Raw genomic sequence first — 12,193 nt, forward strand, 5'->3', positions numbered from 1 at the left:
CAGAGAATCCCACATGAAGTCAATGGACTTTTGTGTGGTTCTCCACCCCCGCCCCCTTGCTACAATTCCCATGGCGGGCAGGACAGAAGAATTCACAGAATCACAGGATACTACAATGCAGAGGAGGCCCTTTGGCCCATCGAGTCTGCACCAACACATGACCTGCCCACCTAATCCCACTTGCCAGCACTTGGCCCATAGCCTTGAATGTTATGGCCTGCCAAGTGCTCATCTAGCTACTTCTTAAAAGATGTGAGGCATCCTGCCTTCACCACACTCCCTGGCAGTGCATTCCAGAGTGTCACCACCTTCTGGGTAAAAAAACTTTTTCCTCAAATTCCCCCCTAAACCTCCTACCCTCACTTTTTAAATTGCGTCCCCTCACAACTGACCCTTCAATTAAGGGAAACAGCTGCCCCTTATCAACCTTGTCCATGCCCCTCATAATCTTGTTCACCTCAATTCCCCCAACAACTTGGACAATCTGCACATAGCAGCACAAGTACAAGATGTTCTATGTTCCAGAGTCAGTGTATACCCACCCCAGGAGGAGGTGAAAAGTGGGTCAAACTACAACTTACATAAACCATATCCTCTGAGCTTATCCCCTTTCTGTTTTAAGTCTGTTCAAACCTTCACCTCCAGACTGTAATATTATGTCAAACCAGAATGAAGTTGAAAGTGACAGCAGTTTGTGGAGTTAATAATAAATGTCCTTCATTGACCCTGATTTTTCTTTTCTGGAATTTTCTCAGGGGCCTTTGGAAGTGGCCCAGGTTTTCCTGGCAGACATTCCGGATGATCCCAAGCTGTTCCGACATCACAACAAGCTACGCCTCTGCTTCAAAGATTTCATGAAGCGGTACGTAGATATCTCTTGTGTGTGTGCAGTGTAGCAGTCAACAAAGGATTGACTTTGCATTACAGCTTGCTACTTCTTCAATTGCACAAACACCAATGCACTATGACATGCGCCTTTGAAAGCCCTTCCTTAAACCACCCACTACCAAACTTTTGCCTTAAAGATCCCACAACATTCACCACATTCGTGGCTGAGGCACGAGGCAATGAACCTGCTCTTTCTGCACTAGTTATAGACCTGCACCTGACGGGTGAGTGCAGATTGATGGACAATACTGGCTGCTAGTTACCAGGTGGCTGTTCTTCCTCAATACAAGACAGTGTCTTGACCATCACTGTTATCATATTATTATCATCATTACAGCGGTTAGCACTGCTGCCTCACAGCACAGTAAGAAGTTTCACAACAATAAAATCCAACAGGTTTATCTAGTAGCATAAGCTTTTGGAGTCTCGTTCCTTCTTCACCTGAAGAAGGAACGAGACTCCAAAAGTTTGTGTTACCAAATAAACCTGTTGGACTTTAACCTGGTGTTGTGGGACGACTTACTGTGCTTACCCCAGTCCAACGCCGGCATCTCCACATCACAGCCTCATAGCAGCAGGGACCGGGTTTGATTGCCAGCTTGGGTCATTGTCTGTGTGGGGTTTGCACATTCTCCCTGTGTCTGCGTGGGTTTCCTCCAGGTGCTCCAGTTTCCTCCCACGCTCCAAAGAAGTGCAGGTTAGGTACATTAACCCGATCAGGCGCCAGAGTGTGGTGACTAGACAAATTTCACAGTAACTTCATTGCAGTGTCAATGTGAGCCTTCTTGTGGCTAATAAATAAACTTTAACTTTTACTTTAATGTGGTCCAGATCAAGAAATGCAAGCTGTGAGCCATGAATGATTCACATTATCTCCTGGTAACACTGTAGGCCTCATAATGTCATATAGCACTTGGTACCTGCCCTGTGTGATGATGAGCAGTTTCAGGTGATGAATCAAGTGTAACCAGTGTTTTATCTGTAGCTGTGAGGATGCTTTACGCAAGAACAAGACTCTGATTGGAGCAGACCAGAAGGAGTATCACCGAGAATTGGAGCGTAACTATCACCGACTGAAGGAGTCCCTGCAGCCAATGATTAATCGGAAGATTCCCCAGTTATACAAGTCTCTCATACCCAGCACCAGCCACCGGTAAGAGATCAGCGTACAGCTCTTGGAGACTGCAATAATTTAGCTAAAGTCGTGTTCCACCTCTGAGAATTGAGATTCATCAACCATGGATTCGTCAATCAACCTTACTTTTCCTTCTCTCTTTTCTCTTCTGACTCGCAGTCAAATTCAGGGTTGAATTTTTTGGTAAAATTAAAATATCTTCCCTCCCTTGCTTCCCATCCTTCTTGTTCAGTCGCCCCTTCTGCTCCTTTGCTTATTATCTCGCTTGCTGTTCGTACCCACCTTTGATTTGATTTATTATTGTCACATGTATTAATATACACTGAAAAGTACTGTTTCTTGCACACAATACAGACAAAACATACCATTCATAGAGAAGGAAAGGAAAGGGTGCAGAATGTAGTGTTACAGTCATAGCTAGAGTGTAGAGAAAGATCAACTTAATGCAAGGTAAATGCATTCAAAAAATCTGATGGCAGCAGGGAAGAAGCTGTTCTTGAGTCAGTTGGTATGTGATCCTTTCCCCAACGGAAGAAAGTGGAAGAGAGAATGTCCGGTGTGTGTGGGATCGTTAATTATGCCTCCCGCTGCCTCGGTTGCTTTGCCGAGGCAGCGGGAAGTGTAGAGGGTCTTGTGCTCCCATCTGCCTTTCTCATGTGTTCTTTTCCCCCTACCTGTGTCCAGCTCCAGAGGTTAATTTTTATTTTCTTCTTTCCTGTGAAGTGCTCAATCATTAAACTTTGTTTTTTTTTCCCCCAGGAATTCCTTCAGCCGATCGAGTCTGCGCAAGGTGGAAGTTTAAAGGCCCGGTGGTTTCTTTTTCCATTTGTTTCTTGTGTATGAAGGACCTGGTTTGAAAGAGGACCATGTGGGAAGGGACAATGCCCAAGTACTCAGGGTCTGCAATCTTTAAAGCCTTCTCTTCAGCACCCACTCAACAGAAGGCAGGTGGCTACCAAACCCAAGCCAGGTGTGAGTGAAGCTTTACCTTCGTGATTGAGTCACAGGAGACCATTTTCCAAATAGGAATTGTAGGTCCATTCGAGGCTGGCCACTGGATCTGTGTGAGATATGCTTATGGTTTTCTTGTTGTTCCTTCCTTGCCCTCTGCACTTGCGCCCTGTACAGTATTATATGGCGCACTCTGGCACTAGTAACAACTAACAATAATGGGAAAAGTTTGACGTGTGCCAAGCTATGAAGGGTGCACTGATATTTTTCTTGATATCCAAGTATCTTGAAATACAGAAAGGATGCTTATTGGCATTGACTCAAATTGGCTGCGTGTTATATAACATGTACTGGGTCAATGTTGCTCCTAAATGCCACCGACTTGCAAAGCAGACTGTACCAGTCTGGAGCCAATCACTCCACCATTAATCAACCAATGATTTGTAATTTATTGCTGTTTCCATCGTGCACATATTCTATGTATTTACCTTTTAGGGACCACTAAATAGCCAGCTGGACACTAATTCCTTCTCAGTAGATGTAGTAAGATGTTGAAACAACCTGCCAGGAATGGCGGCGTCACTACAGTTGTCTCTTGATGCGGGATTTGGAAATGTCGGTTTTATCTGCTCAGTTCTTTCCCACCGTTACCCATCAGGTATTTTTTTTTTATTTATATACATATGGCATTGTTAGTCAGCGAGGTGGAGGACTGCCTGTGGTAGCACCTGCAAACAAATGGGTACCTGACACATCCATTGAGGCCTTCACTGGCCAACCCTGCGTGGACCCACTAACCAGGGTTTGTGGAGACCTGCCTGGCTTTTGATGGCAGTGCCACTCAGGTTACTAAGCAGCAGCCCCATCTAATTGCAAGTCCAGCTTGCTGATGGAGTTGGGGCAGTTGACCCTAAAGAGGGAATGTATAGATCTGCAATGGACGACTTTGGGCATTTGTTTAGATTGCTGGCTTCTGCTGCGGGACTACCCTTGCTTCTTTGTAAATGATTTAAAAAATAATTGTCACTCCAGTCCAGAGGAGACCTTTGTGTGGTGTTAGAGGGTTCATCGATAATGTGAAGTTAACACTGTTTACAATTTTTTTAAAAAACGTTTCTGTCTTTAAAAAGTAATGACCTTACTGCAAATGTTGCTTAATCTCCGTGTCTGTATTCAGGGACTAAACCCAAAAGGCAAAGGTTAATGTTATGTCTGCACTGACACACCTTTATCCACACAGAAGCATCACTGTTCAGACACTGGTAACTCCAGACAAATGCGCCCACCTGTGTCACATTGCTTCAGTGGGTTAACCACCACCTTCCGACCACCCCCCCACCCACTCATTCTGTTTTAAAACAGAACCCCCTCCATGCTGAGCCCCCTTATCCATTGGTGTTAAATTATGTATTCTGTATTTCTGTTGCCTTTAATTTGAAAGTGATCAAATTAATTTTCCAACACATTCTGATTTTTTTGGACTTCATAATGGAATGTCCTGAGGCAGACACATACCCAGATATCTATCATGTGTGACTTTTGCACTCCCATCAACCATAACCAGCATTTGGGAGGCAACTCCCTTCCCATCCCTTTCGCTGCTGACTAGAGATCCAAGAGACGAATATGGATAAAAGCCATTGTATTTCCATTCAATCCCGAGTGCCTATATCCTTGGAGATGGTTTGACTGTCATGTCTTATATCAAACCTGATCCTACTGTCTCATGCAGAACAAGATGATTGTAATCCTTATTCAGGCCCATTTCTGTTTTTATTTTTAATGATTGGTTCTTATTTATTCAGAATTATTTAAAGATTTAATGGGATATTTTACACAGAGGATGTTTATTGAAGATAGATCGGGCCTGGCACACTTGTTTTACAACCTTGGGCATCTAATAGTCAGTCACTCCTGCTAGAGTTGGTTTGCCTCACATTCCCCTTGACCGTCACAGTGGGGTCACTGTATTTCCAATCCGGATCTGGCTTTGCCGGATGCCAAACGTTATTGGTTTGTGCTCGCAATTTCCTGACATGGGACTCCCTGCCAGGAGGGACAGCTGGCTGGTCCTTCATCCGTAAGTTGTTGGGCAGCCAGGCGGAAGGCACCATTGACTTAAGCAGCCATAGATGGCAGAGAATAGACACTGGCGGCTCTCTGGTAGACCACCAGGGTTGTCATAATTCCTGTGTGAGCTTGTACAGCTGGTGCAGTACTGAGCCATGGCTGCCTATGCTCCAGTCTCCCTCTTACACATGCGTGCATACATATGCGTACGTGCACTCACACACACTCACTGTCACTCTCTCTCTCTCACACACAAACTCACTCTCTCACTCACACAAACTCTCTCTCACATGCTCTCGCCCTCTCCCGCTCGCCAACGCTTGTGCTCACACTCGTTCGCTCTGTCTCTCTCACGCTCTGTCTCTCTCATGCACATTCCCACACGCACATGTCACCGGATAGTGATCAGGGGTGGAATCCCCTTTCTGACTTCCTCCTCAAGAGGCCTATAGCAAAAGCCCCGACTGTCATCCTGAATGATTCAAGCGGCGAACTAGACGTGCAGAGTGAGTTACGAAAAGCCAGACGGACTGGGGTCAAACGTGGGGCAGGCATGAGCTCGGGTGGGGGAATTTTCATAAAGTACCACTGCAGCGCAGGAGAAAGAGATTATCCAACAGGCACCTTCTTGAGGCTGTGGCAAGTCAAGTGAGAATCCACCTTTCTTCACTGGTCAGAGGTTGGAAGAGGCCAGATAGGCCTTGGCAGTCAAAAGATCCTTTGCCCATTTCTTATTGTGGAGGGAGTGGACTCTGATCAGTTACACCCCATGTGTGGCTGCACTGCTGTGATCTCTCTCAAAGAGACACTCCTGCAATCATCCAGCACTCAGACACTGAGCCCATATTAGTAATACATTTTTTGATCGTGCGATTTATATCAGAGTGCCATATATGGTGATAATAAGTAACATACATGAGTTGGAAGAATCAACAACATGGGACTGTTGTCAGAAATCCATTGACTGATGTAGATTTAAAAATTGCAAACTTTAAAGATCTGGAAATAAAGCCAATTCTGGAAATACATAGCAGGCCAGTTAACAGGGGCAATGTGCACTAACAGGCGGCACGTCCACAGGCACTTTACCAGAGAACCATGGGCACTGCGTGCAAGGCAGGGTCATTTTCTTTTCCGGCATTGCTGTGTATTTCCAGCAGTTTCTGTGTTTTGTTTTACTGACAGCTCGGACACACTGACAGGGATTCAGTGCAGCATGTTCTGAAATGTGCCTTTGTTAGCTATAAACTCGTAACTGGGAACAAGAACCCATCCCCCTGCCTTTTCCCTATCGAACAAGAACCCCCCCCCCCGCTTTCCCTGTCCCCTCCCCCATCCCGCTATCCCACTGATCAAGAAGACTACAACAATATTTTACTGGGCTCACATTGATTGATGACGTTCTGCTGAAAGTGGGAGATCTGAGCATCCTTTGTTAGAGTGGCAACAGTCCCGCAAGGCCATCCTCCAAAGCACCCGTTTCTTGGGAATTCTCAAGTCCCATTCCGGCGTCCTCGCATCTTCAACCTACTTTTCTCAGGTTGCTGTGTTAACTCAGTGTTTTTTTTAGATTGCCTTTGCACTTTTTTTTAATTGGGGGGGAGGTTGGGGGGAATTTAGGAGATGGTTTTGTCATGTCTTTGAAATGGATTTTTCTTTTCAACATGTAATAACCTGTGTAAATCAATAAAGACGAAAGAACATGCTGTCTCCGTTGCTTGGGTGTGTGTGTGCGTTTTGCTTACCCCCCGCCGCTTCCCTGCCCTTCAGTAACTCTGATGACTCGCGGCCTGAAAGGGGGGTTAGTCCGGTTGCTGCATGGTCGGGTGACACTCATCCACAGTTCACAGAAGCCACTTACCCTCTTGTTATTCATGCTAGTGTCAATGCAGGTATCAAATCCCCCATTTCAAGTACAGATTGTATAGAAAGTAACACTACTGTTTTTGATCAACTAAATATTTTTCCCATTAAAGTACTTAGATTCTTAGAATCCTTAAAGTGCGGAAGGAGGCTACAGGTGGGCGATACGGTGGCACAGTGGTTAGCACTGCTGCCTCACAGCGCCAGGGACCCAGGTTAAATTCCAGCCTTGGGTGACTCCCTGTGTGGAGTTTGCACATTCTCCCCATGTCTGCGTGGGTTTCCTCCGAGTGCTCCCGTTTCCCCCCACAGTCCAAAGATGTGCAGGCTAGGTGGAATGGCAATGCTAAATTGCCTCTTGGTGTCAGGAGGACCAGCTGGGGTAATTGCATGAGGTTATGGGGATAGGGCCCGGATGGGAGTGTGATCGGTGCAGACTCGATGGGCCGAATGGCCTCCTTCTGCACTGTAGGGTTCTATGATTCAACCCATCAAGCCTGCACAGACGGCAATCCTATCCAGGCTGTATCCCCATAACCCCACATATTTAGCCTGGTAATCCCCTTCACACTGAGGGCCAATGTAGTATGGTCAATCAACCTAACCCCGCACATCTTGGACTTGTAGGAGGAAACCGGAGCACCTGGAGGAAACCCACGCAAACACGGGGAGAACGTGCAATCTCCACACAGACAGTGACCCAAGCCGAGAATCGAACCTAGTGCCTGGCACTGTGAGGCAGCAATGCTAATCACTATGTCACTATGTATTTCAGTTGATTTGCTGAGGGATATTGCTGCTCACTCTACCTTAGGTTCAAGGATGCATGTATAGTCACTCTTCTAAATGTTGCAGTAATGGGCCATTTCATGATCTGAGAGAACTGACCAGGGTGTGTCGCTGGAGTGGAAGAGGCTCTCAGCGTCACCACAATGATCAGCTGAGACTGGAGTCAAACACAGCAGGGTATTGACTGCACTCCAACTCCACACTGCACTGAGTGACAGTATTTGACAAAGATATGTGAAAGATGCTATTAGGCAATGTTTCTTGAACGCTTTCACCCATGGACCATTTAAGTAGTGAAAAAGACCCTGTGGACCACCTACAAGTTCTACCCCACGCACTTTCAGTTGCCGCACCAAAAAGATCTTATTAATAACTGTCGGAGTACCATTCCACCCCCTACTTTTCTTTACAGAGTATTCCACGTGTCTCACCCAGTTTTCCAAAATGAGCCTTTTCGGATATGTCGAGTGTACCAGTTCGCGGAGTCCTCTTTGTAATACTGGATTATTCAGGAAGTCAAAACATGCTCCTTTTTTTTCAGCACTAGCTGTAAATTATTTTGATAAGTCTTCATTTGTTAACACAGCAAAAGACTAAGATGTCTAAAAAGCTTTTCAGTGCATTAGTGAACAAGTGTGAGTGGGGTACGTGGGTAAGGTGTAAGGTGGCAGGCTGAGCAGGCAAGTGTGGTTGTCGGGGGCGGGGGTGGTAGAATCGGAGGGTCCGCAAAGTGCCAGTTGCATAGTTCCCCAGGAAATTTTCCTGGCTCACATTCTGAGGGTAACTATTCTCATAAGTAGTCAGAACCCTCTGAAGTCTCTAAGTCAGATTTGGAGACTCCTTTGGAGGATTCCAGACACAGGGCAATTGCCCATTTGAAGTTGAAACTCCCTGGACAATTCCTGCCTAGTCAATGGTGTGGGAGAAATTCCTCCAGTACATCTCCCAGAGTTTGGCCATTAAGAGACCTGAAGATCAGTCACATCAGTTCCAGGACATCTCTGCAGTAGTCCCTCAGGGTAGTGTCCTAGACCCAAACTGCTTCATCAGTGACCTTTCCCCTCTCATGAGGGCAGAAGTGGGGATGTTCGCTGATGATTGCACAATGTTTTTGCACTATTCACGACTCTTCAGATACTGAAGCAGTTCATGTTCAAATTCAATAATATCTGGACAATATCCAGGCTTGGGCTGACAAGTTTGCGCCACACAAATGTCAGGCATTGACCATCACCAATAAGAGACATACCCCACATCATTGGGGTTACCATTGACCAATCTATTAGTGTCACAAGTAGGCTTACATTCACATGACAATGAAGTTACTGTGAAAATCCCCGATTTGCCACACTCCAGCATCTGTTCGGGTATACTGAGGCAGAATTTAGCATGACCAATGCACCCTAACCAGCAGGTCTTTCGGACTGTGGGAGGAAACCCGTGCAGACACGGGGAAAATGTGCAGTCTCCACACAGACAGTGACCCAAGCCAGGAATTGAACCGGGTCCCTAGCACGATATTTGCTGCTGTTTTGCTGCAAAATGTAATCAATTTGTGAATTAATTTTATCATACATAAAATATTAATTAATGCCAGAAGCAAAATCATTTTATAAACATTAATACTGCAAAGAACATGTTTATTTGAAGCACTCTAATATGTTATCAAATCACAGTCTTCTGAGAAATTGCTTACAGCTGTATCAATCAAACTAAATCAACACTGATATAAATCTTGCTTATAAAACTGTATTGTTATTGTGACAAATCAGATCATGCTCTGTTGGTGTGATGTTGGAAGAATGGTAGGGATGTTTTCTCATTGGACCTCAGACACATAGCCATGCTTCGAGAACTGTTATAAGATGCTACACAAATGAAAGTCTTTTCATTTGCTGGAACTTTGAAACTGGGTGATTTTTTTAAAAATTATTCTGTGGAATGTGGGTATCATTCAAAGCTGGCATTTGTTGCCTGTTCCTAAGTTCCCTTGAACTGAGTGGCTTGCTCAGGCAGTTAAGAGTCAGTCACATTGCTGTGGGCCTGGAATCATGTGTAGTCCAGACTGGGTAAGGACGGCAGATTTCCTTCCCTGATGGTCATTAGTGAGAAGTCTGACAACACCAGGCTTTAGTCCAACCGATTTATTTGATAGTAAACGCACAAGCTTTCGGGGTTAGTCCCTTCGTCAGGTGAATGGAGAGTTCTGGCCTCAGAGCATATAAAGCACAGACTGTTTAGAGATTACTGATTAGAATGCGAATCCTTACTTTATATGCTCTGTCTGAGGCCAGAACTCTCCATTCACCTGACGAAGGGACTAACCCCGAAAGCTTGTGCGTTTACTATCAAATAAATTGGTTGGACTAAAACCTGGTGTTGTCAGACTTTTTACTGTGTTTACGCCAGTCCAACGCCGGCATACCCACATCATGGTCATTAGTGAACCAGATTGGTCCATACAACAATCAGTGATAGTTTCATGGTCACCATTATTGAAGCTGGCTTTCAACACCAGATTTTATTAATTGAAATTAAATTGATGGTAATTCGTGGTCACCATTTCTGATGCTAAGTTTCAATTCCAAATTTTATTAATTGAATTTAAATCGATGGTAGTTCATGGTCACCATTTCTGAAGCTAAGTTTCAGTTCCAGATTTTATTAATTGAATTTAAATTCCGCCAGCTGTCCTGGTGGGATCTGAATCCCTGCCGCCGCAGCCGCCCCCCCCCCCCAAGCATTTGCGTGGACCTCTGGATTACTAGTCCATGACATTACCACACAGTCCCTTCTCCCCACCCAGAACCCAGTTTGCATTTTGCCAGGGTCACTCAGCTCCTGACTTCATTACAGCCTTAGTTCAAACATGGACAAAAGAGCGGAATTCCAGAGCTGAGGTGAAAGTGACTGCCTTTGATATCAAGGCCACCTTTAATCATTTGTGGCATCCAGGAGCACGAGCAAAACTGGAGTCGTGGCATGTAGGAAGATGGTGTGGTTCTGGGGGGGTCAGTCATCTTAGCTCCAGGACATCTCTGCAGGAGTCCCTCAGGGTAGTGTCCTAGACCCAAACATCTTCAGCTGCCTCATCAATGACCTTCCCTCCAATTTAAAGGCAGAAATAGGAATGTTTCTGATGATTGCACAATGCCCAACACCATTTGTGACTCCTCACATACAGTAGCAGTCTACATTCAAATGCAACAAGATTTGGACAATATCCAGGCTTGAGCTGGCATGTGGCATGTAGCATTTGTGCCAAAATGCCAGGCATTGACCATCACCAATAAGAGGCCTACCATTACTGAATACCCCTTTGTCAACATCCTACGGGTTACCATTGACCAAAAACTCTCAACTGGACTCACCACATAACACAAGAGCAGGTCAGAGGCTAGGAATACTGCAGCGGGTAACACCTCCTGACTTCCCAAACGCTATCACCATCTACATAGCATATGTCAGGAATGTGATGGAATACTGTTCACTTGCCTGGAAGAGTACAGTTCCAATAATACTCAAGAAGCTCAACACCGTCCGGAACAAAGCAGTCCGCTTGATTGGTATCACATCTATTCCATCCACCACCGACACTCAGTGGCAGCATCGTGCAGTATCTACAATACGCATTGCAGAAATTCACCAAAGATCTTTAACAGCACCTTCCAAACTCGCAATCACTTCCGTCTAGAAGGACAAGGGCAGCAGATACACAGGAACACCACCACCTGCAAGTTCCCCTCCACGCCACTCACCATCCTGACTTGGAAATCACTATTTCTTCGCAGTCGCTGGGTCAAAATCCTGGAATTCCCTCCCTAATGGTATTGTGGGTCAACTCACAGCACGTGGACTGCAGCGATTCTAGAACGCAGATCACCACCACCGTCTCAAGGGTAACTGGGGATGGGCAATAAATTCTGGCCTAGCCAGCAACGACCATATTCTGTGAAGGAATGAAAAAAAACTGCCTGAGCCCAAAGAAATTGCTTTATCAGCGAATGAGGCTCAAGAGTCAGGCAGCTCCAAATAGAATCAGCAACTTAACAGCATAAAATGGTAGGTCATTTGCCTGCACTGCCTCTTATAAACAGGCATTTCTGCCTTGCTCCACATAACTGCATCATCCTCAAGTATCTCAACTTCCTTTTTATGGAGTCGGCTTCCACCACCTTTTTCAGGTAGAGCATTTTGGTCCTGAAAACAATTTGAATAAAATACATTTAAATATAGAAACTAGAAGCAGAAGTAGGCCATTCGGCCCTTTGAGCCTGTTGCATGATTCATCTTGAACGTGGCTGGTCATCGAATTAAGTATTCTGATTCCCCACCCCCACTTCCTCCCATATCCCTTTAGCTCCAAGAGCTATATCTAATTTCTTCTTGAAATCACACAATGCTTTGGCCTCAACTACTTTCTGTGGTAGTGAATTCCACATATTAACCACCCTCTGGGTGACGAAATTTCTCCTCACCTCAGTCCTAAAAGGTTTA

At 45.3% G+C, this 12,193-nt stretch overlaps 1 protein-coding gene across 9 annotated transcripts in view; it reads left to right on the forward strand.

The window, feature by feature from the left end:
• dock6 (dedicator of cytokinesis 6) overlaps positions 1-6,737 on the forward strand; it is a 209,916-nt gene extending 203,179 nt beyond the window's left edge. For all 9 annotated transcript variants that reach the window (XM_080216640.1, XM_080216633.1, XM_080216635.1 and 6 more), the window contains 3 exons: positions 756-862; positions 1,874-2,041; positions 2,783-6,737. In XM_080216640.1, the coding sequence (XP_080072766.1) occupies positions 756-862; positions 1,874-2,041; positions 2,783-2,825 (318 nt within the window). In that variant the 3' untranslated portion in view covers positions 2,826-6,737. The remainder of the gene's footprint in view (positions 1-755; positions 863-1,873; positions 2,042-2,782) is intronic.
• The last annotated feature ends 5,456 nt before the right edge of the window (positions 6,738-12,193 follow it).

This window comes from Carcharhinus amblyrhynchos, chromosome 33 (genome assembly GCF_965287045.1).
Source record: "Carcharhinus amblyrhynchos chromosome 33, sCarAmb.v2.hapA, whole genome shotgun sequence".
Lineage (NCBI taxonomy): Eukaryota > Metazoa > Chordata > Chondrichthyes > Carcharhiniformes > Carcharhinidae > Carcharhinus > Carcharhinus amblyrhynchos.